Source organism: Oryzias latipes, chromosome 6, assembly GCF_053564925.1.
Source record: "Oryzias latipes strain Hd-rR chromosome 6, Olatipes_Hd-rR_3.1".
NCBI lineage: Eukaryota > Metazoa > Chordata > Actinopteri > Beloniformes > Adrianichthyidae > Oryzias > Oryzias latipes.
Genome location: NC_136242.1, coordinates 26,595,505 through 26,622,825, shown reverse-complemented (window position 1 = coordinate 26,622,825; position 27,321 = coordinate 26,595,505). Strand labels below are relative to the sequence as shown.

At 39.0% G+C, this 27,321-nt stretch overlaps 1 protein-coding gene across 1 annotated transcript in view; it reads left to right on the top strand.

Annotated features, from left to right (window-relative positions):
* The window catches only part of LOC101161803 (spondin-1), a 111,672-nt gene extending 85,681 nt beyond the window's left edge, over positions 1-25,991 (top strand). Inside the window, exons 9-16 of the mRNA XM_023955942.2 lie at positions 686-826; positions 2,291-2,366; positions 10,633-10,815; positions 17,800-17,970; positions 19,914-20,081; positions 20,156-20,311; positions 23,531-23,719; positions 24,044-25,991. Of these exons, the coding sequence (XP_023811710.1) occupies positions 686-826; positions 2,291-2,366; positions 10,633-10,815; positions 17,800-17,970; positions 19,914-20,081; positions 20,156-20,311; positions 23,531-23,719; positions 24,044-24,195 (1,236 nt within the window). The 3' untranslated portion in view covers positions 24,196-25,991. The remainder of the gene's footprint in view (positions 1-685; positions 827-2,290; positions 2,367-10,632; positions 10,816-17,799; positions 17,971-19,913; positions 20,082-20,155; positions 20,312-23,530; positions 23,720-24,043) is intronic.
* Positions 25,992-27,321: the final 1,330 nt, after the last annotated feature.

Here is a 27,321-nt window from a genome sequence, read left to right as displayed (position 1 = left end):
GTTTTCGTAGATTGGGAGGGGCTGATGCTCAGAGCCCAGGTTTTTAGAGGAATACTCAGAAATGCTTGAACAGATCAAAATACCACTTTGGGGTTTGTTTTTGTGAGGAATGAACATTATTATACACTCAAAAGTTTCAATAAATTATTTTGCATGGTGTAGGCCTTTAAAGTTAGTTTTAGAATAATTATTTCTTAAACGTCTTATTTCTTTCAAACATTACAAAAAGAATATGTTGGGTCGCAATGATAATAAATACTGGTAAAATAATGAATATGATAAATCTTATTTTTGTTGCTTGTATGGTTTCACATTTTACAACTTTTGGTATGAAATAATTGGCTGGGCTAGGTGTAGCGTTTAGCCCTCTCACCTAACTTGAATGCATGCTCTGCCCATGCATTTGTGGGTTTTCTCTGGGCACTCTGGCTTCCTCCATCAGTCCAAAAACATGTTTCATAGGTCAACTGGTGACTCTAAATTGTCACTTTGGTGTGACTGACAGTCCATAGCAGTCCAGCATTTTACCAAACATCTAAACTGTTTAGTGTGTACCATGCCTTAGCCTTTCAGTAGCTGAGTAAGTTCCAGCATCCATGTGACGTTGCATGTGAATAATGTGAGTTTTGAAACTGAATGGGTGGCATGAAATAATTTTGGGATATCCGTGTTTGATCTCTTTCAGTCCCCAAACAAGCCCACCATTCCTCAAGACAAAATCAGACCCTTGACCAGCTTTGACCACCCTCAGAGTCCTTTCTACGATCCTCAAGGGGGCCCAATATCACCCTTGGCCCGGGTAGTGGTGGAACGTATTGCCAGAAAGGTAAATATCTTAGATACCAAAAGAAATTAAAGCCACAAGCGGCATTGTATGGCCCGCAGACGCGACCCGCCATCCAAGCCCGACTCTACGCACCACCCCGCCCTCACCGCCCTTACCGCCCACCTTTGATCAAGGCTAGTCAAAGCTGCATTGGCTAATAATGCTTACTATGCTAGCTATGCTAATGTGGCTAAAAGTGCTAGCATTGCGATCAGCATCATTAACTGTCTAAGAAAAAAATCGTTGCTCAAAACGCTAATTACGCTAACTATGTTAGCTATGCTAATGTGAATAAAAGTTCTAGCATAGCGATTAGCATCATCAACTGACTGTGAAAAACACATTGCTCCATTGGGGAAACCTATGTTTTTTAAGTTGAAAAACACTTTCTTCAAAATGGTGGCTTTTATGTTGATTTTATCTCCATAGCGACCATTTGATGTTTTGGTTGTTTGGATGACAAACAGATTGACGGAATATGCGAGCTAGCTAAGATGGCAACGGTTGCAAATTCGCCATGCGCACGCCGTTCAAAATATACAACTTCTAATTCCAACATTTTGTCCACATCACCTTGCTATGGAGGCCTGAGAAGTTACGAAACAATGGCAAAAAATCCCTAGGACGAGTTTACGTTTGTATGTGGCGCTAAAGGGGCTTTTTTTTAAAAAATGCAGGTTGGCGGCTTTTTACCAAGGTCAAAGGTCAACGACACTTCTGTGGTGTTTGTAGACTGGAGCTGGCAGCAAGTGTGTGCAATAGAGTGAAAATCGCTCAAACAAAAGTGTTGTTTTCCCATATCGTGGGAAAACACAAAAATCGCCAATTCTCAGAGTTCGCCACAAAATGGCCACCAAGCTGTAGGTCGTGTGGCCGTCCCATAATGATTTCAAAACTTCTTTGGGATATCCCCAACATGTGTGTTTTGGTTTCGCAACTGTATTTCGAAGTACATTATGTTCGGCCCCGTACGCGAGTTTCGGCCCATTAATTTTTTTGACGGGATCGCTGACCGTGATGTCATCGTCTTTGGGGGGGTGACGTTGACTTTGTGGAAAATTCATTTGCAATTCATCCCAGGTGTGTGCACATTTTTGTGACTTTTTGAGCATGCGGCGGGGGTCACTGAAAGGCGGCAAAGTTGTTCCAACTGCGAAAACAATATGGTCCTTGCAGTCACTGACTGCTGCTGCGGGCCATAATTAAACCTTGAAATGACCAAATATGCTTTTATGTTAGCAATTATTTAATTTTAAATGTACAAATGACAAATAACCTTTATTAGAAACATGAATCCTCCGAAAATTGGAGAGGAATGGAATATATAAATTGAAAGGGAATGCTTTGATGGAGGCACACAAGAAGCTATTGTTTCCTGATGTGGTTCAAGATTTTAAAATTGCTTTGGGATGAGGTTTTTCAACATCTTTCATGCATGTGACCCCACTTTCTTTCTGTCCTTAGGGAGAACAGTGTAATGTGGTCCCAGACAACATAGATGACATTGTTGCTGATATTGGACAGGAGGAGAAGGAGGAAGGTACAGTAAAAGTATACATGCAAACACAAACACTTCACTTTGAGAACTGAGTTAGGATTATTTAAATTCAATCTTTATTTGAAAATATTCGGTTTTTGCTTTTTTAGTTTGTTGTATTTGGAGAATATTTTTAGATGCAACTAATTGTAGTTAATGCACTAAGAAATTCAGTGATGGGCTGAACATTTGCATCCAGGCCTTCAGTGACATCATTGTTCATCCTGTCTAGTAGAACCCAATCATTTTCTTCTTGGGAAACTATGATGCTATAAATTATTGCTATAAGTTCACTGAACATCAAAATGTCTGCTTTTTTCCCATTTAAACCCTGTATTCCCTAATTTAGGAATAGTTCTAAATTTAAGCTATTACACACTGTCAATGGAAAATAATAAAAATGAAAAAGAATCCTCACAAAACCTACATTTAACCTACATGTTTTTTTTTTCTTTTTTTGTAGCTTAGAACTTGATTTCAAACATACAAACACACTGTGCCAGATGTAAACAAGAACTCAAGGCCACAATCACTACTGAAAAAAACGAACACCATGTGTCTTTGCTTATCTAAAAATCTGTTCTGCCCAAATTTGCCCCACTTGACATTGTGATAGTCTTTATAATACGGTAATTTATTTTTTTGTTGATGCAAAAGAGATTAGCACATTTTTTCACAGTATATTTCAGTTTTTGGTCCTTGCACACACCCTGCATGAATAGGTGGCCTAGAAATAGGAAGAGAACACTAATCTTAAGAAGAAAATAGTAAAATTATCTGTCATATAGAAATGTATTACTTTACAAGAAATCTTAAAATAAGATATTAAAATCTAGATGCTAGTAGCTCCACACAAGCATGCATAAGGAGAAAAATAAGCTTACAAAGCTTTTTCGTAGAATTGCTTACTATATTTTATGTACCTATGTGGTTCATTTTGATTACAAAAAAATAATGTAATAAGTAGAAATGTCTCATTTTAGAGCAAAACATGAACAAAATAAAAAAAAACAGTCTTAGTACAAGTTGGCCCACTTTAATAAATCCACATAAAATCTAAAACTAGCACTTATTTTCAGAAATTAATCTAAATTTTGTTTTCCAAAATAATGTCTTTAGAGGTCTTACATACATTTCTTATATCAAGCAATTTGAGGTATTTGAGTCTTAAATGAACATCTTGGAGATTACTAATTTTGGGTCATTTTAATGAGAATTTCCTTTCTTTTTGTCCATTAATGAGACAAAAACATTTCAACTTTGCTGATTTTGAGAAAAGCTTGGAAAGGTTTAGAGCAAAGAGAAGTTAAAACAAGTTTTTTAATCTTTGCAATATCAAATAATTTGCAGGGCAGCACATCAACAGCGATATTCCTCCTTAACAGATTTGGTTGAAACAAACATCTGCACCCAGTTAAACATGAACAAATCTTGGTGGTGGTGAGGAGAAGGGGCCAGGAGTTGGTGACCTGCCCTGCTTTCTTGCTGTTCTAACTTCAACCAAGCCTTGATCGTTGAAACTTTGTGAAGTTTGCCTTACAGTCATCCCAGTAAAAGTTGTGTAGATCACTGCAACAGACGAAAAAAAGCCATTTCTGTTTTTGCACATGAAATAACCCGCATGTGCATCACGCAGTGCACGGATTGCTCAGAGCTTCAGCCATCAGGTGAATATTTAAATATTTATCAATTTTTCTTTTCTTTTTCTTTTTTTATCAGTTTTTCTTATTGTGATGCATGTCTGTGCAGTAGCAGGCAGAGCACGGCAAGTTTCCTAAATATTTATGGATAAATGTACGGAAACTATTTTACAAATATTGATAAGATGGCTGCAAATAGTTATTTTAGGCACAGAAAACAGGTATTAGGAACATATTTTGGTAACACTTTATATTAAGATTCCTTAACAAGCTCTGTTAACACATTAACAAGCATTATAAATGAATGTATAGGGTGTTAGTAAGACGTTTATTAGTACAATAAGTCTAATAAGGTTTATTAAATTACTTAGTTAACACATTTACAAGCATTATTATTAGGATGTTTTCAAGATGCTAATGATGCATTTACTGATATTATAGGTGCTTAACAAATGTGTCAGTGTTAATAAGCTTAATAAGATTTATTAACAACCTTTGTTAACAAATTAAGAACTATTATTATTGTTTGGGGTTCTAGTAAGATATTTATTAGCATTATAGACGCCTGACACAAGCCGAAGTGTTCATAAGTTTAATAAGTTTTATTAACTAACTTAACAAATTATTTGGCTTTATTAATGTGTCAGATGCTAGTAAGATACTTATTAGCATTATAGATGTCTTGCAAATACCTGAAAGTGTTAATAAGATATATTAACATCTAAGGTCAGACCATTGTCTTCTAAATCCATATTACTAAACTGCTTATAATCTTTACAAATGTATTAATTAACTTTGTTAAAAGTTTATTAATTGTTTTGCAGCACCTCATCTAAAGTGTGGACGTTTTTTAGCACAAACAACCACAAAGCATAAGATTGTAAAAAGAACTTTATGACATTAAAACAGACTAAACATACACAAATCGTTCTGTAAAAGATATATAATAATTTAATTCAGACAAATAATTTTTTTTTAAAAACATATATACTGGTGTTGGATGACTAGCATCATAGCTATAAGGATAAAGTATTAGCATCTCCTGAGTGAAACATTCATTGCAAATCCCATCACCAGGAGACAATTCTCTGCATTCAATGCCAACTGCATTAAACCACTGTTGCCTTGCTACAAAGTCCACAAGAAAGTTGCACAAGCCAGTAATTTTTGAAGAACGACGACAATAAACCTACAGGAGCCATGCTAAAGCTAACACGCTAACCTGCCCATCTATGAATCAAAGATGGGCAGGTTAACCAATGTCACCATTGGCTAATGAATCTGTCAGCTTTAGCATGGCTCCTGTAGGTTTATTGTCGTCGTTCTTCAAAAATTACTGGCTTGTGCAACTTTCTTGTGGACTTTGTAGCAAGGCAACAGTGGTTTAATGCAGTTGGCATTGAATGCAGAGAATTGTCTCCTGGTGATGGGATTTGCAATGAATGTTTCACTCAGGAGATGCTAATACTTTATCCTTATAGCTATGATGCTAGTCATCCAACACCAGTATATATGTTTTTAAAAAAAAATTATTTGTCTGAATTAAATTATTATATATCTTTTACAGAACGATTTGTGTATGTTTAGTCTGTTTTAATGTCATAAAGTTCTTTTTACAATCTTATGCTTTGTGGTTGTTTGTGCTAAAAAACGTCCACACTTTAGATGAGGTGCTGCAAAACAATTAATAAACTTTTAACAAAGTTAATTAATACATTTGTAAAGATTATAAGCAGTTTAGTAATATGGATTTAGAAGACAATGGTCTGACCTTAGATGTTAATATATCTTATTAACACTTTCAGGTATTTGCAAGACATCTATAATGCTAATAAGTATCTTACTAGCATCTGACACATTAATAAAGCCAAATAATTTGTTAAGTTAGTTAATAAAACTTATTAAACTTATGAACACTTCGGCTTGTGTCAGGCGTCTATAATGCTAATAAATATCTTACTAGAACCCCAAACAATAATAATAGTTCTTAATTTGTTAACAAAGGTTGTTAATAAATCTTATTAAGCTTATTAACACTGACACATTTGTTAAGCACCTATAATATCAGTAAATGCATCATTAGCATCTTGAAAACATCCTAATAATAATGCTTGTAAATGTGTTAACTAAGTAATTTAATAAACCTTATTAGACTTATTGTACTAATAAATGTCTTACTAACACCCTATACATTCATTTATAATGCTTGTTAATGTGTTAACAAAGCTTGTTAAGGAATCTTAATATAAAGTGTTACCCATATTTTTTGTTGTAAGTAGTTTAAGCATGGCCAATTTTGTACTGAATTGCAAGTCACTGTACTTACTAGAGTTAAATTAAAAATGACACAGTTCTTAAGTCATATCTTAATCATGTTGCAAAGGTTTGATATGTAATAGTATTGTTATGGTCCCTGAAATTTTCACTACCACATATGCAAAAAGATGCATTACAATCGCCACCATTTATAAATCTGCATATAAATGTCTCCCTCCGTCTCTGCTGGTCTCTTTGTCCAGCTTTGAACTTGAACTTTTTGAACTGGGCTGCTCTCCACCGGTGCTGTGTGCAGTGGTTTATCGTCCACCAAAATACAACAAGGACTTCTTAAATGAATTCTCTGGGCTGCTGGCTGAAATCCTGCTTAAATATGACCGAGTTCTTATTGTTGGAGATTTTAATATACATGTGTGCTGTCCAGACCATACAATGTCTAAGGACTTTTTAAGTCTTATTGACTCTTTTAATCTTGTTCAGCATGTGTCTGAACCCACGCAGGAACGTGGACACACACTTGATCTGGTGCTAACATATGGACTCTCTGTTTCTAACCTGGTGATATGCGATGCAGTGTTTTCAGATCATATGCCTGTTTTATTTGACATCACTCTGCCCTGTAGCCCCTGTAGGCCTCCAGCTCCGGCTCGGTGGGTCCGTATCATCAAACCTTCCACTGCAGCTCTTTTCTCTTCTTCTTTTAATCAAACCAGTGTCATCCCTCAGTCCACATGTTCTAGTACAGATGAGCTCAGCTCCTGGTTACACTCCACCTGCCTGACAGTACTGGATGCAGTGGTTCCACTTAAATCCAGGCAGCCAAAAGTTAAAACTGAGCCGTGGTTGAACAACGTAACTCGTGCTGCTAGACGTGAGTGCAGAAAAGCTGAACGGAAGTTTAAAAAGGACAAGCTACAGGTGTCACTACAGATGTTGAAGGCCAGCTGGTGTCATTATCAGGCTACTGTAAAAGAGGCAAAAAGGGAGCATCTGTCAAATGTTATCCTGTTAAACCGACACAAGCCCCGTGTCCTGTTTAGCACCATAGATGCAGCTCTCAACGCCCCCAAGTCTGTCTATGTCCAACCTACGCTGGAGACATGTGAAACCTTCCTTAGGTTTTTTGTGGACAAGGTGAATAATGTCAGGGCCCTCATATCACCACCTGGATTTGACCCCTCTGTTGTTGTGTCCTGCCCTGTAACCTTTGACCAGTTTGAACCAGTGACTCTGTCTGTTTTATATGAGACTGTGAAACACCTGAAGCCCTCAGGTTCCCCCTCTGATGCGATTCCACCCCGATTATTTAAAGAGGTTATCACTACTCTGGGACCTGCAGTTCTTGCTGTTGTAAACGGCAGCCTTTCCTCTGGTGTGTTTCCTAGAAACTGTAAACATGCTACAGTACAGCCATTGATAAAGAAGCCTAACCTGGATCCCTCTGTGCTGTCCAATTTTAGACACATTTCTAAAATTCCTTTCCTCTCAAAGATTCTGGAAAAAAATGTGTATGTTCAATTGAAGGATTTTTTAGATGAAAATGGCAACCTTGAGGTTTTCCAGTCTGGCTTCAAATCTCTTCACAGCACCGAGTCAGCTCTGCTTAGGGTGTTTAACGACATCCTCTTAGCTACAGATGCTGGGGACCATGTGGTTCTGGTACTACTGGATCTTACGGCTGCCTTCGACACACTGGATCACAACATCTTGATCTCCCGGTTACAGCAACTTGTAGGCATCCGTGGCACTGCTCTGCAGTGGTTCAGGTCATATCTAGAAGATAGAACATTTTGTGTAAACCTCAATAATGTTCAATCTTCCTCTGCTCCTCTACTGTATGGGGTCCCGCAGGGTTCAGTCCTTGGGCCTCTGCTTTTCTCCCTTTACTTACTCCCCCTGGGTTCCATTCTTAGAAAGCATAACTGTGCTTTTCATTGCTATGCGGATGATACCCAGATATACGTCCCAATAACAAAGAAGGATGCCCACTCCATCAGCCCTTTAATTAAGTGCTTGGAGGAATTGAAAATCTGGATGGCTCTGAATTTTCTCCACCTCAATGAGGAAAAGACAGAGGTGATTGTCTTTGGTCCCAGTGGCAACAGTGAGTCACACCCAATAGCTCTGGGCTCTCTCACTCAATCGGTGAAATCCACAGTCACAAATTTAGGAGTGAAGATGGACACTGGTTTTAATTTGGACAGGCAGATCAGTTCAGTGGTGAGATCCAGCTTCTTTCAGTTAAGGCAGCTTGCCAAAGTCAAATCATTTTTATCAAGAAAGCACTTTGAGACAGTAATCCACGCCTTTGTTACAACTCGGCTGGATTACTGTAACTCCCTTTACTTTGGTACCCCTCACTCATCCTTGTCCCGTCTCCAGCTGGTGCAGAACGCTGCTGCACGCTTGTTAACTGGAACGTGGAAGAGAGAGCATATTACACCAGTTCTGGCTTCTCTCCACTGGCTGCCTGTCCATTTTAGAGTTCGTTTTAAAATTCTTTTATTTGTTTTTAAGTCTTTAAATGGTCTGGCTCCGCCCTACCTCTCTGAGCTGCTACACCTGCATTTCCCTTCCCGCTCACTTAGATCAGCTGACCAGCTGCTCCTAGATGTGCCAAGGACACGGCGGAAACTCAGAGGGGATAGAGCAGTTGCTGTTGCTGGCTCCAGCTTGTGGAATGCACTCCCTATGCAGGTTAGGCAGGCCCGTTCACTGAATGATTTTAAATCCAAGTTAAAAACTCACCTTTTCTCCCTGGCTTTTAACTCAGTATGAGTTGATGTTTTTATTGGTTTTATAAATTTATTTTTATTGGTTTTATTGGTTTTATGTATTTTTATTTAATGTATCGATTTCTTATTGATTTTATTCTGTTTTAGTTTGTTGTTTTGTTTTATTCTGCATTGTTAAGCACTTTGGTCAGCTTCTGCTGTTTTAAAAGCGCTTTATAAATAAAGTTGACTTGACTTGACTTGACTTACAAACCTCATGAAAATTTGATTTATCTTTTCCAAATGATAACAAACTTGATTTTAAATGTAATAACAAGAGAAAAAAATGATCACATAGTTGTTTTGTTTATATCAAATACTTTGTTTGAATGAATAGTTGAATGTTATTTTCACGTAGAGATCAGGGAAAATTGTCAACATGGATGCACCTAATCATGACTTGGTAACATGGATGCTTCAAAGATAAAAAAAAGTATGAGTGCCTCATTATGCTTAAGGGCCCACTTGTTGCTCATTAAAGGCACAAGAGGTTTCAGCTAAGAATCAAAATGGTGTGCAGATAGTCAGATTAAACACCTGGCAAATCCCTGCAACCTTTCTGCTGTGCAAAAATTTGACACCCCTGCTGCTGCAGAGCAGTGTGCATGTAGTTCTGTACCATCAAATACAATTTGCACTTTGTGGCTCAGATCGTTGTGTTTCTGTAGAAATGCATGTGAGATGTTTGTCTTCATAGCTGTCAAAACCATAATAAGTCTGATTATTTTCAAATCTGAAAATCAGAAGTTGAAATAAATAAACAAAATAAGTGAGTGAATAGATAAAATAAAAACAAATTAAAAAATAACATAATGAATAAATAAAAATAAATGAGTGAATAAAAAGAAAAATATAATAAATGAATTAATCAGAACTTCCGTTTTTCAGAAGTAAAAATGGAACAAACCAAAATCAACATTTCTGCTGAGACTTGAAGGGCTCACGGTTGTCTGTCGCTGTCTCTTATCTACTCAGCAACACGCAGTTGTTTGTGTCAAGTAAAAAAAAAAAGTTTTAATTGCAGATAAATATTTAATTAAAATCTGCAGATTCAGAATCTATGTTAAAATTGTCATCTGTGGATTTTCTTTAGTCAGATCTCAGCTGGACAGGAGAAGCGGTTCCTCTTTTTATGCTTTGCCTCAAAAGGTTTTATGTTTCGACTGAAGAGCAGGATTCTGCGCACGTAGCAGAATTCCTAACAAGGATCTCCTGCTGCTTAATAAATGTCTTCCAGAGTCGGTCATGAGCTTCTTCCCTGCTTCCTTTTTTATCCCTTTCTTCCACTACATGTCTTTACTTTCTTTCTCCTCTATGTGAGAGATGACACCAGAGGCAGATTTCCATTTAGTGTTTTCCCGGCGGTCCACTTCAGAGGTTTCACTTACACATCAGTCCACCTCTCCTCTTACCTTCCCCTCCCTCCTTCTTTGTCACTATATGTTATCTTAAAGAGTCAAGCTCACCCAGGTTTTTTTTTTCTCTTTGACTCTAACTTTTTCTGTCCCTTGCTTTTTTTTCTTTCGGCCTTAACAAAATGAACTAAGATGTCTCCTTTTCACCATCTTTCCCTTTCAGACGACACTCCCGAGACGTGCATCTACTCGGCCTGGTCTCCCTGGTCGGCGTGCAGCAGCGCCACGTGCGACAAAGGCCGCAGGATGAGGCAGAGGATGCTGAAGGCACAGCTTGACCTGAGCGTGCCCTGTCCTCACACGCAGGATTTCCAGCCGTGCATGGCCCCAGGATGCAGCATGGAGGGTGAGCGCACCATCACTCTGGCAGAGGGGAGGTTTGCTGTCAATAATTAACATTTAGTTGGCTGTGTAGAAGGACCTCTGCTAACACAGACAGAATATAAAGGCAGATAATTCCTTGTTTGGCTCATTAAACTGAAAGGAACAGCACTTTAAGTGCATCTGAATGGACCCAAACGGAAGGCTTTATCTCACCGACGAACATTAAAATGTAAAGAAACCTGGACATGTACTCATCAAACCTCTAAATTACTCATAAGAGACTATCTGAGTGCAAAATGATGCTGTAATGGTGTTTTATGGATTTTAAAGGTCTTTATTCCCTTTTTTTGGAGCTAATTGACTTGTGAGAAAACAAACTAAAGACGATGGAGTCAACCTCTGAAGAGTTTTATTCTAAGGAAACAGCCACCATATGTTCAACTGTTTGCATATAGCTTCTGACAATGGTCCTTAAGTACAGAACAAAGACGGATTTAATAAATGCTTTTAAAAGATTTTCAAAAGCCAGAAAGTTCTGCCAAATATAGATGTTTCTTAAAAGCAAGTGGTTGATTTTTCCAAGATAAATTAATTTATCTCCTACATTTTACTTATTTGGAATAATGTGCACATGTGCAGACCTGAGAATGCTCAATTTCAGTTCATATTTGGTTGTAAGAATAGAATTCACATACATTTTAAAATATAACATGCCTGCATACTATTAGAGTAATACTTTTACTCATCTTCTTCATCTTTCAGCTGCACCCTTTAAGGGTCCACGGAGAATCATCTGCATCCTTTCACTCACAACATGTCCTCCTAAAATACATGGATGAACTTCCTGTTTGGTTTTCATCTTGGCCCTTTCCTACGGTGGCCAAGAACCGCCATCACATTAAAAAAAAACAACCAAAAACGAAACAAAAAAAACTGCAAACAAAAAAAGCGATGCAAACCAAAGAAAAAAGTTGTAGATTCACTTGCATTGTGGCTTTCTTTTGTTTGCATTGCTATATTTGTTTTTGCCCAACCTTTTTTTATGTGATCGCTTTTTGGTTGCAGTTATTTTTCTTTTTTTTTTTTTTGCTGTGATGGCGGCTATTATTCACAGCATATCTTTTATATTTGCAGTGACTTTTTGAGTTTGTACAGTTGCATTTTTTGTTTGCAGTTACTTTTTTTGTTTGAAGTTGCTGTCTTTATTTTTGCTGCAATGGAGGTTCTCGTCCACCGTATTTTCCTGGTACCTTCAACCTCAGCTGGACCAATAAACTGGTCGACAAAAAAACAAAATATACATGTATTCTGTTAAAACAAGCAAAGTCAAGGCAGAAAATACTTTTCTTTGAGAGAGAGAATCAAAATGAATGTTGATGTTGTCCAAAAGGCAAAAGTTTTTCTTATAGTTGTGATCATTTTGAAATATGTGGAGCTAAAAAAAGATTCACTTTAAAAAAAGTTCCACATAGATCAAAGTATGTAAAAATGTGTTAATTACTGAAGTGACCTTTTTTTCACTTCTTAGTTTTCACATTTAGGGAAATGTTCGGGATATTTGGGAACATATCTGATTAAGATGGGTGAACTTTGCAGCTGCCTAGATCAAAAAAATGTTGATTGTGTCACAAAAATCAAAACACAATTTTTAGATGAATGTGGAAAAACCAATTTAAATTTCATTAATTTTATTATTAAGCTAGAACTTTATGAAAAAAAATAACACTTTTGAATTGAATCTTTTTCAACAAGTCTTCCCTCTTCCAAGGAGATTTTACAGAAAGACAAAAACTATGTATCACTATTGCTACTTCAAACCATTTGTATTAGTGCACATTGACCTACCATTAGAAAATATTTCAAATGCTGGTAATTATTCCTACAAAACTTTCAACTGAGATTGTTAGTTTGGTTTTTGCTCAGAGGAGCTTTTATTGATTGCAAATGAGTTCAACTTTGATGATGTTTGCTTTCTGGCATTTGGCTGTTCACTGAAATAATCAGATTCAGAGTTTCCTCTTTCATTCTAATCCTCCCAGAAGTTACCGGAAAGGATCCAAACAATAAAGCTGAGGAGTGAAGCCTTAAACTAATAAGAAGATTTAATTCTGGGGTATATCCCACTGTGACAATACCCCAACTTTGGGTGCTTCATTTATAATCATCTTTGAGGTGAACACCTTAAGGAAACTTTGGATTGACAAAGCTGTGTGTGGCATCAAAAGTGGGGGCGGTTTGAAATGAGAGAAGATTAACATGTGAAACCTGTGGGGTTTGTAGCCATGATCTCTGAAAAACATCAAAGCCCACAAAAGCTGATAAGCTCCGGTAAATATTTGACACAATCACCAACTACACAGAGTAAATATTGTTGATTGCTGCCCTAATGACTTCACAGAAAACATGAAAGTCTTTGCGGATTAGCAGAGCAGCTGGCTGGATCCGGGATGCTTAGATCGAGATTCATTGAAAAGAATCTCTCTAGTTGTTGTGTTTAGGCAAAAATAACATATATTGCTTGTGGATCAGCAGAAATATTGAATTGAATAAGGCGTTTTTCCCTCTCAAAACCAATTTTCTTTCTAATTTAAACTTGGTTTTCAATTTGTTATTTTGCTATAAGTAGCAAACATAATCATGAAGGAGTTTGCAGGATTTTCCAGTGATATTTGGAAGAACTGCTGGGAGGCAGCACTGGTCTTTGTCTCTCTTCTTTTCTGGCTGCTGAGATGCCTGCCCCTCATCAGAGGAGTAAAGCTTTTTCAGGGAACCTTCATCCTCCGCTGCTCCTCTTATCGATTATCAGACAGCAACACAGATAGCTCTTTGTTCTCAAGCCCTTCTCCTTTGTTTTCATTTAGCGCTCCGTTAGCGAGCGATGGGAGATTGATAATTGCAGGGTTCATTCTGGGACCTGATGCAGCCGATTAATATTCTTGGGAAAGTCTTTGTCTCTCAGGAGGGCTCATCTGCAGCGCACATACCTGTATCTTTTATTAATGATTCACTTAGCTCTGCTCTAATGGGCCACAGCCTGCGAAATGTTCCTGCCGAGTTAGAACGTAAGTGTTGGGAGACCAAAAAAACAAAGGTTTTAAGTTTCTGGTAGTTTTTGTCGACTGAAAACTAAAATGGGGATTTTTTTTTTTAAAGAATCTGTTCTCAATCATCACCCTCTGTTGACGCCAGGATGCTGCTCGCCAAATATGTTTGAGAAGACAGCACTGATGGGCAGTTAGGCTTGTGCAGCGTCTCTATCGGAGAAGAAATGGGAGATCTTGAAGCAGCAGGCTGACTAATGGTGATGAAATGGAGTGGAGCCTTGTTAAGCTGGAGAAGCCGCAGTTCACTTTTCAGCTGACACAAGACGAGGTCATACATATTGACTCTGTCTCTCCTGGGTCCGAGCCAAGGATGTGATGCTCCCTCGGGCACCTCATTAAAAAAGGAATTTGAGCAGTTTCTTACTGCCGTCTTGTGGGGTCTAGATGACCCAACACCCAATGTTACAGTGCCTAGGATTGCACAAGGGTTAAAGATCCATTTCAATCATCTTTTGAACGGTTGTAAAAGCGTTCCTAGTGGTCTTGTATTGATGATTTGGCCTTTTTCTTTTCAAAATCAAAAAACCTGTTTTGTTATTGTAGGACATAGTTTCTGCAGAGCAGCAGCAGTATTTTCTACGTCACAAAGATGCTCTTTTTCCAACAACATTTTTTCGTCTACCTCTGATTTGTAACGATTTGAATAAAGAAATACTCAGAAATGCAATTTCAAGTTTTTTTTAATTTTTTTATAAATGTCCTCCATCATGAGAAAAATGCCACAAGAACACATTAAAAAGCAAGAGTGGAGCTTTAAATGTGTGAAGCATTCTGTCATTTGGTAAGTTTCTATTGGTGAGTTACGATTAAAAATATTGAAAATTCTTGCTTTTTGTTTAATTTTTAAACAATGTGTGCAACAAAATCTAAAACAAGTTTCCCAATTTTAATAAATATGCTGCCCTTTTCAAACAAATTAACCAACAGTTAGCTGCTTTATCTTCCATGGCAGCAACTCAATGCAGTTAGGCATGTAGACATGGTCAAGAGGATCTGCTGCAGTTCAAACTGAGCATTGCAATGGAGAAGAAAGGTGATTTTCATGACTTGGAACGTAGCATGGTTGCTGGTGCCAGACATGCTGGAATGAGTATTTTTAGAAACTGCTGATCTACTGGGATTTTCACCCACAACCATCTCTAGGGTTTACAGAGAATACTCAGAAAAAGAGAACGTATCCAGTAAGGGGCAGTTCTGTGGGCAGAAACGCCTTGTGGATGCCTTGAGGTCTATAAGGAGTTCCAGCTGATAGAAAGGCAACAAGAACTCAAACAACCACTGTTACAACCGAGGTCTGCAGAAGAGCTTATCTGAACGCACAACACATCCAACTTTGAGGCAGATGGGCTACATCAGGAGAAAATTTCACCAGGATCCACTTCTGTCAGCTAAGAACAGGAACCTGAGGCTACAATTCACACAGACTCAACAAAATTGGACAATAGAAGTTTGGAAAAACGTTGTCTGGTCTGATGAGTCTCCATTTCTCCAATGACATTCCCATGGTAGGGTCAGAATTTGGCGTCAACAACATGAAAGCATGGCACACTTTGGGCCCCTTAGTACTAGTTTAGTGTGGTTACAATGCCACAACCTACCTGAGTATTGCTGCTGACCATGTCCATCCCTTTCTGACCACAGTGTACCCATCTTCTCCTTCTAGCAAGACAATGCACCATGTCCTAAAGCTGGAATCATCTCAGACTTGTTTCTTGAACACAACAGACTTCAATGGACTCAAATGGCCCCCACAGTTACCAGATCTCAACCCAACAGAACACCTTTGGGATGTGATGGAATGGGAGAATGACATTATGGATGTGCAGCCAACAAATCTGCAGCAGCCGCGTGATGCTATCATGTCAATATGGACCAAACTCTCTGAGGATGTACAGGAATAAATATAGGAATAAATATACTCATGCTTTACTGCAAGAACACAAAACCTATTGGAGAAAAATCTGAATTGAGGAAAAAGCAAGAGAGCTCTTCCCTGGCTAAAAACATTTTTTGATGCTAATTAAATGGACCGTTATAAATGTTGAGTTCTTCAATTATTTTTTTTTATCAGACATGGTTTGTTTTTGTCAAACGTACCTTACATGTTTCGGCGGAATACCTTCCGCCTTCATCAGAGTCATCAGCAGGTGGTGGTGTGTGACGTCTTTAAAAACAGATGATTGTGACTGAGGCGGAGTCACCTGTCAGACTTTGACAGGTGACTCCGCCCCTTGATGTCCGTTTTTTGCTGGTGGATGTTGCTCCAGGTATGAGAGAGCAGGAAGGCCCCCTCATCCCATTCATGGAAGTGTGGGCTCGCTTTCTTATCTCCACCGCCTCCAGGATCCATCTGCGGTGTCTGTTGTCTTCAGTGCGGAGGACTTTGGCCTTTACCCAGTCCAGGATGTGGTTTTCTTGTTTGCAGCGGTCCGTTATGGCGGATTTCATATTTTCTTGAACTGCCTGTTGTCGTCTTGCTCTTGTTAGTATTTTACTTGTTTACTTTTCACATTCTTTTTGATGTTCTGTTTTTCTTGTTATGAAGGTGCGTCCTGTTTCTCCGATGTATGTTTTATTGCAGGTGTGACATGGTATTTCATAAATTAGATTGCATTTCCTGTTTTGCTCGATCTTGTCTTTTGGGTGAACCAGTAGTTGCCTGAGTTTTTTGTACGGTTTAACTGGGGTGCTGATGTGATGTTTTTACATGCGTTCTGTTATTCCTCTGATGTACGGCAAAGTAACCATTCCTTTGTTTTCTGATTTCTTTGTCAGTTTCTTCTTCTCTTCTTCCTTGTGTTTCCTCTGCTCCACCTGTTTTTGTCCCTTGTTTATGGCCCATTGAGGATACTGACACCTGGTTAGTGCATTTTGTATGTGTTTCTTATCCTCCGTTTTGTCCTCCCCGTCCGTTACCAGTTCTGCACGATCAAATAAGGTTCTTACTATGGATATTTTGTGAGTGGCAGGGTGTTTCGATGTCCATAATAAGTATTGGTCTGTGTGAGTTGGTTTCCTGTATACTTTTATTTTTATGTGCCGGTTTTCGGCGTGCGTGATGTTTATATCCAGGAAGTTGATGGAGTTGTCTTTTTCCTCTTCATGTGTGAATTTGATTTGTCCCGTATCGTCCATGGTGTTCAGGTGGTCTGTGATCTCCTGTGTGTGTCCAGATTTGATCTTTTCCAGAATGTCATCGAGGTAGCGTTTCCATAGGGTTGGACGGCAGTGCTCCGGTGCAGATGATATCGTTTTCTTTTCCAGGTCCTCCATGAAGAAACTGCACATTGTGGCTGATAGTGGGTCGCCCTTTGGAAAGCCTTCTTTTTGTCTGTATATTGTGTTGTGGAATTGGAAATAGGTGGATGTAGTGATTAAACATGTGATTATAACCTGTTTTGTTTGCAGAAGCACACAGAAACCTTACAAAGGTTATGAAACCAAGGAGACCCACGAAGAAGTTGGTTTATTTATAACAGGGTCATAAAATTAATTTTTTCAACTGCAGATCTTTTTTAGTTTTGTTTTTCATTAACACAATTTCAATGTTTTGGATGTTTTTTTCTTATAAAATCAGCTCTTTTCCATCAAGTCAAAGAATTCCTTGTACTGAATGGAGAATTCCTAGAACTGAATGGAGTCAGCAATAACAATTTTTGTTTGGAGGTGCTCTGGATTTCGTTGTGACCTTTAACACTTATGATTCTCTTTTGTTTGCACCTTTGCACATGATGCACTTTTAAGGAAGGAAACTTGACAAATAATATATTGTTTTGGTGCTTAATGACGCCCTCTGGGAACACGGAGCTCCAGACGGCTGTCCTACATAGCAGAGAGGAATGGAAAAAATAAGCAGGGAAATGTCAATAGACTTATTAAACTTGTTTATTTTTTGTGCGCAGAGCCATCGACATGCATGATGTCGGAGTGGATCAGCTGGTCGGCCTGCAGTGTGTCCTGCGGGATGGGAATGAGGTCAAGAGAGCGATATGTCAAACAGTATCCTGAGGACGGCTCGCTCTGTCAGCTGCACACCGAGGAAACTGAGAAGTGTGTCGTGAACGATGAGTGCTGTGAGTCTGTCTTTGGATTGGTTAGAATCTGTAACACTAACACTTAAGCTCAACAAAAGACCATTTGATAATGTAAACAGACCTATTTATAGAGCCAGTTTTATAATAACTTTTCTGTTACGTGAATGTCATAATAATATAATATATTCATAATATTCTTAACTTTTAAAAGTGCTGCATTCTGTGTTTTAGGTAAATATAAGACTGTTTAGGTGTTTAAGCAGGGAATGTGAAAACTCTAACAAAAGGAAAAATATCTGTAAGGGTTAGACAGAGAGAAATTACAGAAATCCTTTATTCATGTAAATAGAAGAGATATAGGGTGTATTCAGACTGGACACATTGAAAGCACCAAATCTGACCCTGATCTGAGACCAGGAACCGCTCTCTGACCCATCTTGGGAGGTGGTCTTGTTTCGTTACCAATCGGACTGAGCTTCGGTTCACTTAGAGATTCCTCAGTCTGAATAAAATACATTCCTGGAGTGGAACAACTGAACCAGAACAGCCACCGTAGCCGACATAAACAGAGTATGAATGTAGCTACAGATGAGCCTCAGACAAATATAAAGCAACAATTGTCATGTTGTCAAAGAGGAATAAGGGTCCAAGTGTTTTCTTGTTAGTTTAACCCAGCTGAAAATGCTTCTTACCTGCTTTTGTCTCTAGTTACGCACCTACGCCCGACAGGAGCTGCTGTGACGTCATCCTAAAAGCTACCTTGTAGTTCCTTAACAGAATTCTCTCAAAAAAATTCCGTAACAGCACAACCATGAGACACAGCAACTTACTGAAATGTGATTGGATGCTCATTAAAACAACTTTTAACTTGATACACATTGCTCCTCACTGAATTTCCAACAATCTGTATGTCATAAAGGGGAAGGGGGGTCTAAGGGCAGGGATGCCAGTATAGCTTAGTCAGTTTGTTAGTTCATTTTAGTATTTTTCTATTGAACTCTTTGTATTCGTGATCCTTTTGATTTCATGTTTTACTTCGAAGCCCATCGAGACGACTGTTGTTGTGATTTTGGGCTATACAAATAAAATTTAATTGAATTGAATTCATAAACACTTATTAGTGTATTTTTTTTAGCCGTCTTCTTGCCAGTAACATGCTGCAGCATGCCTCCACTTGACCAAAAAAGCAAGGAAAAAGTCTGACGTTCAATCAGACGTTCAAAATTTGTGAATTGAAATATCAAGTTTGAATGAACTAAAAACGCAGGACTTCCATAATTTCTCCGTCTAGTTGCTTTGCCCCGCCCTCGTAATTCCTGACCAATGAATGAAGAGATCCTTCATCACATGGTTTTCTTTACAAGCTTCAGTCCGGAACAGGAAGGTCTATTTGATGGCAGTCTGACTAAAGACCAAACGCAAGGTTCAGGACTTGATCAGGACCAAATGAGTTCACCAAATAAGTGAACTGGGTCTGCACCAATGGATTTTTCCAGTCTGAATACACCCTAAAATAAAATAAATATTCCTCAATTCTAAATTAGTTTTGCATTTTCAATTTTTAGGCTTTTAAGCTGTTTTTTGGCGGCTAAATATGTCAATTGGTTAGACTTTAATACAGAGGAAGATGCTACTTGCTAAATTAAATTTCCTAAAGGCCTGACATTGGTGTTCCATAAGTTGCTGTTTGCAGTTTTTGGTGAGTGCCCAGTAAAAGCAGCATTAAATAAAATGCCACACCCCTGTAAGCTCTGTCCTCATCACAGGATGAGTCTAACGAAGCATTAAGAGATAAAGTCTTTATTACTGTTTTTACGTGTTTGGTTAATTAACCCTCTCAGCAGTTACTTCCAGGCATCTTGACAGAAAACAAACCTGTTGATTTTAAGTGTTTATTTTTTTTTTTTTTTTTGTTGATAATTTAATGCTAGTGTAGAGTAAGGGAACAGTTTTGAAAACTTCATAAATGCTCTGCCTCTCAGTGCCCAGCAGCTGCGTGGTGACAGAGTGGGGGGAGTGGGACCCCTGCAGCGTCACCTGTGGCCTCGGTATGAGAAGACGTGAGCGCATGGTGAAGATGCCCCCCTCAGACGGCTCCATGTGCAAAGCAGAGATCGCAGAGGTGGACAAATGCATGGTGCCAGAGTGCCGTGAGTTAGAAGCTGCTGCCGTAGCTTTCCTCCGTTGTGTGGTCGCTCCTGTGCTAAAGACTGTGTGATCGCAGATGCAGACACCTGCGTGCCTACGCCCTGGTCGGAGTGGAGCAAGTGCAGCGCCACGTGTGGCCGCGGCATCCGGACCCGACAGAGGATGAGGAAGACGAATCAGGCCGACTGTAGGGAGGAGACAGAGCAGAAGGAGTGCAGGCTGCCCGAGTGCTGTGAGTGAAGCTTTCAGAGATCAGCATTTTAATTCATTTGTCTATTTTTCCATCCGCCTAATGATAAAACAATTAAAACATTTTTTTTTACAAAAATTTATTTCAAACCAAGATTTTTAGAGTGACTCCAAAAATAATTAATAAACCTTTTTTTATAGGAGAAAAAGCTTTATTTGTGTGTTTAAATGTCTTTTCTTGTCTGATTATCGCTCAAGTTGCTGCACGGTGGCGCAGTGGTTAGCGCTCTTGCTTCACAGCAAGAAGGCCCCCGGTTCAATTCACGGCTGGGGGACCTGAAACAGAACATCAATGGGGGACCTTTCTGTGTGGAGTTTGCATGTTCTCCCTGTGCATGCGTGGGTTCTCTCCGGGGTCTCCGGCTTCCTCCCACCGTCCAAAAACATGCTTCATAGGTTAATTGGCAACTCTAAATTGTCCATAGGTGTGAGTGTGAGAGTGAATGGATGTGTGATTGTGGACATTTTATCCAGCGACAGACTGGCGACCTGCCCAGGGTGTCCCCCTGCCTTCGCCCATAAGTAGCCGGGATAGGCTCCAGCAGCCCCGTGACCCCGAAAGGGAAAAAACAGAATAGAAAATGAATGAATGAATATCACTCAAGTTTAAGTGATTTTAAACTGGTTAACTTACCTGTGATGCGTTTTTCACCAATGCATGTGGTTTGTTGCAGTTTTGGAGAGCTTTGTGCATCTTTGTGAGGTCTCATAATTACAAAAAAAAAAATAAGGTCTGATTAAAGCAAATAACAGGATTTTTTTTTTTTTTTACTTGTCCTGTCCAACAGCTGGGCAAACAGATGAGAGCTGAAGGCCTCTTGTGTTTGACATTTTATTTTAACAACAGGGGTTCTGAATCTTCTTACAAATCAGAGGTATGTCTGAATAAACCCCTTTTGTTATCGAGGCCAAACTTTATTCATTTTAATCGTATTTGAAAATATTTGGTATTGGACCGGACGGAAAAGGAAAGGAGGGAAGAAGAGAGAGGGATGTTAGAGAGGGGGGGATAGAAGGGTGATTATAGAAAGGGGGGGGGGGTGGTAAAACCATGAAGCAGCATAAAGCAACAAGTTTCTGGATGGTGAGGTTCAGATGTAATACAGTCTATAAGTCTATAAGGGCGGGACCTGTCCACACACACACTCAAATGTTATAAACAGACCTGTTGGCTCCAAAAATGTTCTTATGTCAACATGTACATGACACAAATACTGTTTAGACACGCATACTTATGCCTTCAAACCAACTAGTGTGAAATATTTCATTCAATCACGCAAAATATTATTGCAAAGGTGAGCTGACACCTGTGCTCAAGTGAGTGTTTGTGTTCTTCTAAAATGGATGGTGGAAAGTGAAAAGAAGGAGGGAGAGTGCCCAGCCATCCCCACACCAAGACCCCCACCGCAGCACCAGCAGCAGCCAGAACCCCCCTACGCCACCCGGCAGCAGATAGAGAACAAGCGCCCTCCGGGTGATCACATCCACCACCCAGGTGGCAGGACTGCCACGGGGCCCCCAGAGCCAGAGAGCAGGCAAGCATGGCAGACAGAGAGTGCAGCTCTAGCCCAACCAGGAGAGCAGCCCCCCACCGTGCCAGGGGGGCCAACGCCGGGCCCCGCCCCAGAAGAGCGCCCACAGCCCTAGACGAGCACCTTGTCACCACCCAGGAGTTCCCCCCCGCCCCAACCCCAGGTACGGGCCAGGACCCCCCAAGGGAGATCTGCCCCGCGCTCCAGGCAGCCACCTACCCTGCCCACCGTTGGTCTAAGACGGAGCAAGGAAGGGGCCAGCCGTCCCCGCCCAGGAGGAGGATACCCAGGGAAAGGGGGTCCACAAGAAGTGTTGTAAACATGGCCCGACCAGGCTCGCCCACAGTTGGAAATTTGGCAAGGCCCACACCACAGGGACACAGACACCCCCTGGCTCAGATGTGATGTGATTCCCGGCTCAGGGATCCCTCTCCCTGCATGGAGAGAGGGCCATTGGGCCCAGGGAGTCAGTACCCAGGGAACACGGCCGCCGTTGCTGAGGGCACAGTACCCCCTACCAGGGATGGGGTAGGGGACAGATGGTCAGAGGTCCCACCTTCCTTGCAAAATGCATGGTGTGAGTGTGTGTGTGCATGTATGTGTGTTTGTATTGGAGTGTATATTTTGAGGGGTAAATGGTGTGTGTACCAAGGGGGTGCAGTTAAAATTGGCGGGTAGGGCACTGAGGGGACATCTCCTGATTACTCACAGTGATGTCCAATCACCCTCACCACCAAGGGGCCCTAAATGTCTATGGTGCCGTTAAAATTGGCATCTGCTGGTTGCTGGCAGTGATGTCCAAGCACCACTTATTATTTTACTTATTATTACTATTACAATAATAACAGTAATAACAGGAATTTTGACTCAGCTCAAGCAGGAAAAATCTTCCCAATGTTCATCTACCTTTTTTTTTACATTTTCTTTGTTGCTATTTTTTTAAACATTTTTTAACCACAAATATTTATTTTAATATAGCCTAAATGGAAATACATTAACACTACTTTGCCTTATGTATACATGCACACATTTAGTTAATGTCTGCACAGTCTTGGGACAGTATGTTATTGATAATATTAATATATATTTGGTGGCATTTTAGAGCCAATTCTAAAAAAAATACACAAATCTGTGCGCTTTCACTTTTAATTTGATACTGTGTATTTTTTAGTAACTTCTGGGGATTTTCCTGTGGTTTTGAATTTATCACTTGTCTTCAGGCTGTAATCCACAGTATGAAGCTTTCTTGTATCTTGTTGGACCTTTTTTAAGCTACGATTCAGATTATTAACAGTGGGAAAAGCTTAAGCCAAGTAAAAATCACAAACAGCAGGCTGGTCCTGATTAAATAACTAAAATAAACTCCTGACTTTATATTGCTGTGAGGTTTTTACTGAAATGGAATGCAGTTCTCCACATTGAACACCAGGAGGCATGCTTGCTATGTCAGACTGACTTGCAGATAGTAAATTGCTGCCATGAGCACTCATTGAAAATTGCTGTTAATGGAAGAAGATGACCTTTTATTGTTAAACACATGTTCCATATGTAACTGTAAATTATGCATCAGAATACAAGAACAACTTGGAAGTGTCATCAATTTACAAGGTGCCAAAAATGTCTTCTTCTTTGTTCTTTAATTGATCATGTGTTTTTTTTTCTGTTTGAAGCTATTGACTGCATGGTCTCAGAGTGGTCTGAGTGGTCCGAGTGCAACAAGTCCTGTGGGAAAGGACACACCATTCGCACCCGTATGGTCAAGCTGGAGCCGCAGTTTGGGGGGAGAGCTTGTCCCGAGACCATCCAGAGAAAGAAGTGCAAGCTCAGGAAATGCCCCGGAAAGCGAAAGGAAACCAGAGGTGTGTCAGCGAGACACCTGCAAACGCATGGACAACACCATCTTAGCATAAACAGCAAAGAAAGGCATCTCCAAAAAACCCTGACTCGCCATGTTAAATATGCATCAAACCACACCAGCTCCAAAATTACATGACTGCTTTAAAGCATTCAACCAATTAAAAACAAATATTGTACTAAAAAGGAGAAAACTTAAATCCTTTGAAATTTCCATTAGATGCTATTGAGTTTTTTACGCAGATAAAAACTAAGTGGACTTTTCAACAAATAGACTGTTTTCCTTTTAGTAAGTAGTTTCTACTGATGGTCTTTGTTTCCTCCTCCAGGTTGCAGGATGCAGCCATGGAGCAGCTGGACCACCTGCACCAAACCATGCGGAGGAGGAATACAAGAGCGCTTAATGGTGGCCCGGAAAAGGGCGAAGGGCAGCTGCAAAGATCAGAGAGAGATCCATGCCTGTAACGTTCATCCCTGTTAGGGGGTACTACTGAGCTGCAAAGAGGAGAAAATGGGGGATTTATGCAGGGCATAAGAAAAAAAAAGTTCCTTATATGTATGTAGAGAAGACAAAGATCTAACGAGAAACGGAAAGCGAAGGATAAACAAGTAGAAGCTGACAGGCTGTTTAGTGAAGCCATTGTAGACATGTTGTAACACAGGATTGACTTTTGTTGTAGACCACAGTGGAGGTAATGGAGAAGAGCACCAGTGTCCTCCAAACATCTGAATAACTAACCACTTTTTTAGTTTTTTGAGTCGATTTATATTGTTTGTTTTCTCAGCAGGTCGTTTTTTTTTTGTTTGTTTTTTTGTAGAACTTACCATAAACATGTTGCTTTTAATTATTAATAATAAAAACATGATTACACCATTTTTTCAGTTGAGCATTTAACCTTGGTTAACATTTTAGACCGTAAGCAGTCGCTCTGTAACATTATATCCTTTTTAATTAAACAAAAGAAAATGACCTTCAAATTAGGGACGCACTTCAGGCTAAGTAAAAGAATCCATCTATTAAAAAACGTTTTTTTTTATATATACCGGTATGTATATATACAGTATGTATGTACATATATATCTATCTATATATATAGATAGATAAATATATACCGTATATACACACATGAGTGTCCCTTGCATAGAGGTTGCCATAGCAACCTGACAAACATCCCCCATGTCAAGACATTAAAACATTTAGAGGTAAAAGCCATCAAAAATTATGAAAACTTTCACATTACTTGCAAAATGTTACTCACGGCCCACTTGACAACATGGCTTCCTTCCCTCCTTATATGTTTAAACTTTGTCCAACAAGCATGAAACTGCTACATAAAAAAATAGTTCTAAACTGAGCTTTTTTTTTCCCAAGAAAAACTATCAAATACAATTTTACACACAGGCACAATCATTTAAAGACATATTTAAAGAGTTTCTGTGGAATGAATGCAGGAACTGTGACTTTATTGCTTTTTTAACAGTTTTTGTTGCTGCCAAACATCAAGAACACAAGTTTGTTTCATTATCATAAACCAACAGCTGCAAAAGGAAGAAATAATCAAAATTTTGCTCTCAGTAGCTGAAGATAATGTCTTTTTAGCCACACAACAAACAAGCAACGCAAAACGCAAGGAATGCTTCTTTAAGGAAAGAGTTTTTCTTTTTCTTTTCTGTTTCTTCATCCAAAACAGCCCTTTTTTGACACAGGAAACCTCCTTTGACTCCTGGATGTAAACCTACTATCTAACCATGCATATGAACGACACTAATACATAAAAAAACAATTTTGAGACAAAACAGGCACGCTTCAATGTTTTTATACTGTTGAGGTCAGTCCTTACTGCTGTTTTTCTGTCGTCTTAGCTAATATGGCGTTGAACTCCTGTTTTAGCATGTGCAATTTGGGCTTTTTTATGCTTTTTTAGGCTTCATTACCTGTAGTTAATGTCTGCTTTGGTAGGAAGTCATGCGGATCTGCTTTGCTGCACTAAAGCGTGTAGAATGTGTGATTTAAAAGTATTTGGTCTATCAACAGGTTTTGCTTTACCAATTATTTTTTTACCTTCTTTTTCTGGTTGTTTTTTATGACAATTGTGTTCTGATTTGCTCACAATGTCACAAATGCTTGTTAAAACTCCCCTATTGGTTTTCTGTTGGTGAAATCTCAGATTTGACTGTTTTTTTTTCTCCCTTTTCTCTTCTGTACTGTGTAACTATTTTGTAAGAAGCCACCTTTACAATAAAAATCTAATTGTGAAACTTGTCAAATCTTACAAATGGTTTTGTGATGAATTTAAACATAGCATAACAAAAAAAATTTGCATGACTTTTAAAAGGTCTGCTAGAATTTCCTTTTATCTTATGGTTCTGAATTATTCAGGGGAAGCCAAAAAATCCCCATATCAGTCCAAGACTAGTAATTGAATACACGTTTTTGGAGGCCAATAGTTTGGATTCAATGAGACTTTTTTAAACCAGTCTTGAATCAGAAACAGTTTAAATCTTACATACAACAAAGCTACGAGTGATGCAATACCAGTGGTGCACAAATGTCTCATTTGTTAGTTTCCCTTTTGGACTTAATAAGGTATAGTTTTAAATTAAACTAAATGCAGATGGGTCACAGGAGAGTAGCTGGAAGTAGTGAAAAGATTGAAACAGAAAGGGAAAAAGTCTGTGGGAAAGTAGCAAAAAGAGGAGAAGAGGAAAATGTATATATAATGTGTTTATAATATAGAAAAATAACAGTTAACAACAATTGAATGAAATTGCTGCAGCTGAATACTTAAAGGTTAAAACTAAGTATTGAAAGTAGAAAATCAACGTTTTTTTGCACGCTGTCATTTATCCAGATATCTATAATAATCTTTTGACTCTGATTTATTAGTGCATAAAAATTGATCTGTCTTGCACTTACAGATTCTTTCCACTAGATGGGAATGTATCAATACAGAAATCTACATCCAAAACAAACGAGGCAAGCACAGGTGGGAGTGAAACAAATGTAGTTTGACCATTTTTAAAATGTTAGTTGTTTTAAAATCTTAAATCATTTATTTAAATTGTGCCTTCAGATGACCACAGTCAAACAAAATCATAGCTCTAACTTTAAAATAACTACTGGCGTTTGGTTAATTTAAGCAATTAAAACAAAAAAGGACTAATATATGTATGAGACATAATTAAAGCCTCACTCTGATTATCTTTTGAGGTAATTTCAAAGCGTTCTAAGACAGGAGAGGTGGTTATGGAAAACAAAAATGCAAAAAAATAAAATTCCTTGCTGCAATGTCAGTAGTTAAACTACAAGGTGATTTAGTGTTTTTATTTTTTATTTTTTTTATTTTTTATGATAGTGCAGATTTTAGCCAAAATCCAAAAACCTGTATTGTTTTCTGGAACGGAGTTTATGGAGAGCGGCAGTAGTTCATTAGAAATTTACGTCTGAGTTGTAGGACTATCGATGCAGAGAAACCCCACCCCCCTTCCTATCATCCATAATTGAGCACTCTGTTTATGGGGTCTACCACAAGCGCATGCACCCAAGCTAACATTAATGGCAAGCAAAACTGGCGAGCAATACTGAAGCGGTACAGCTTTGAGCCAG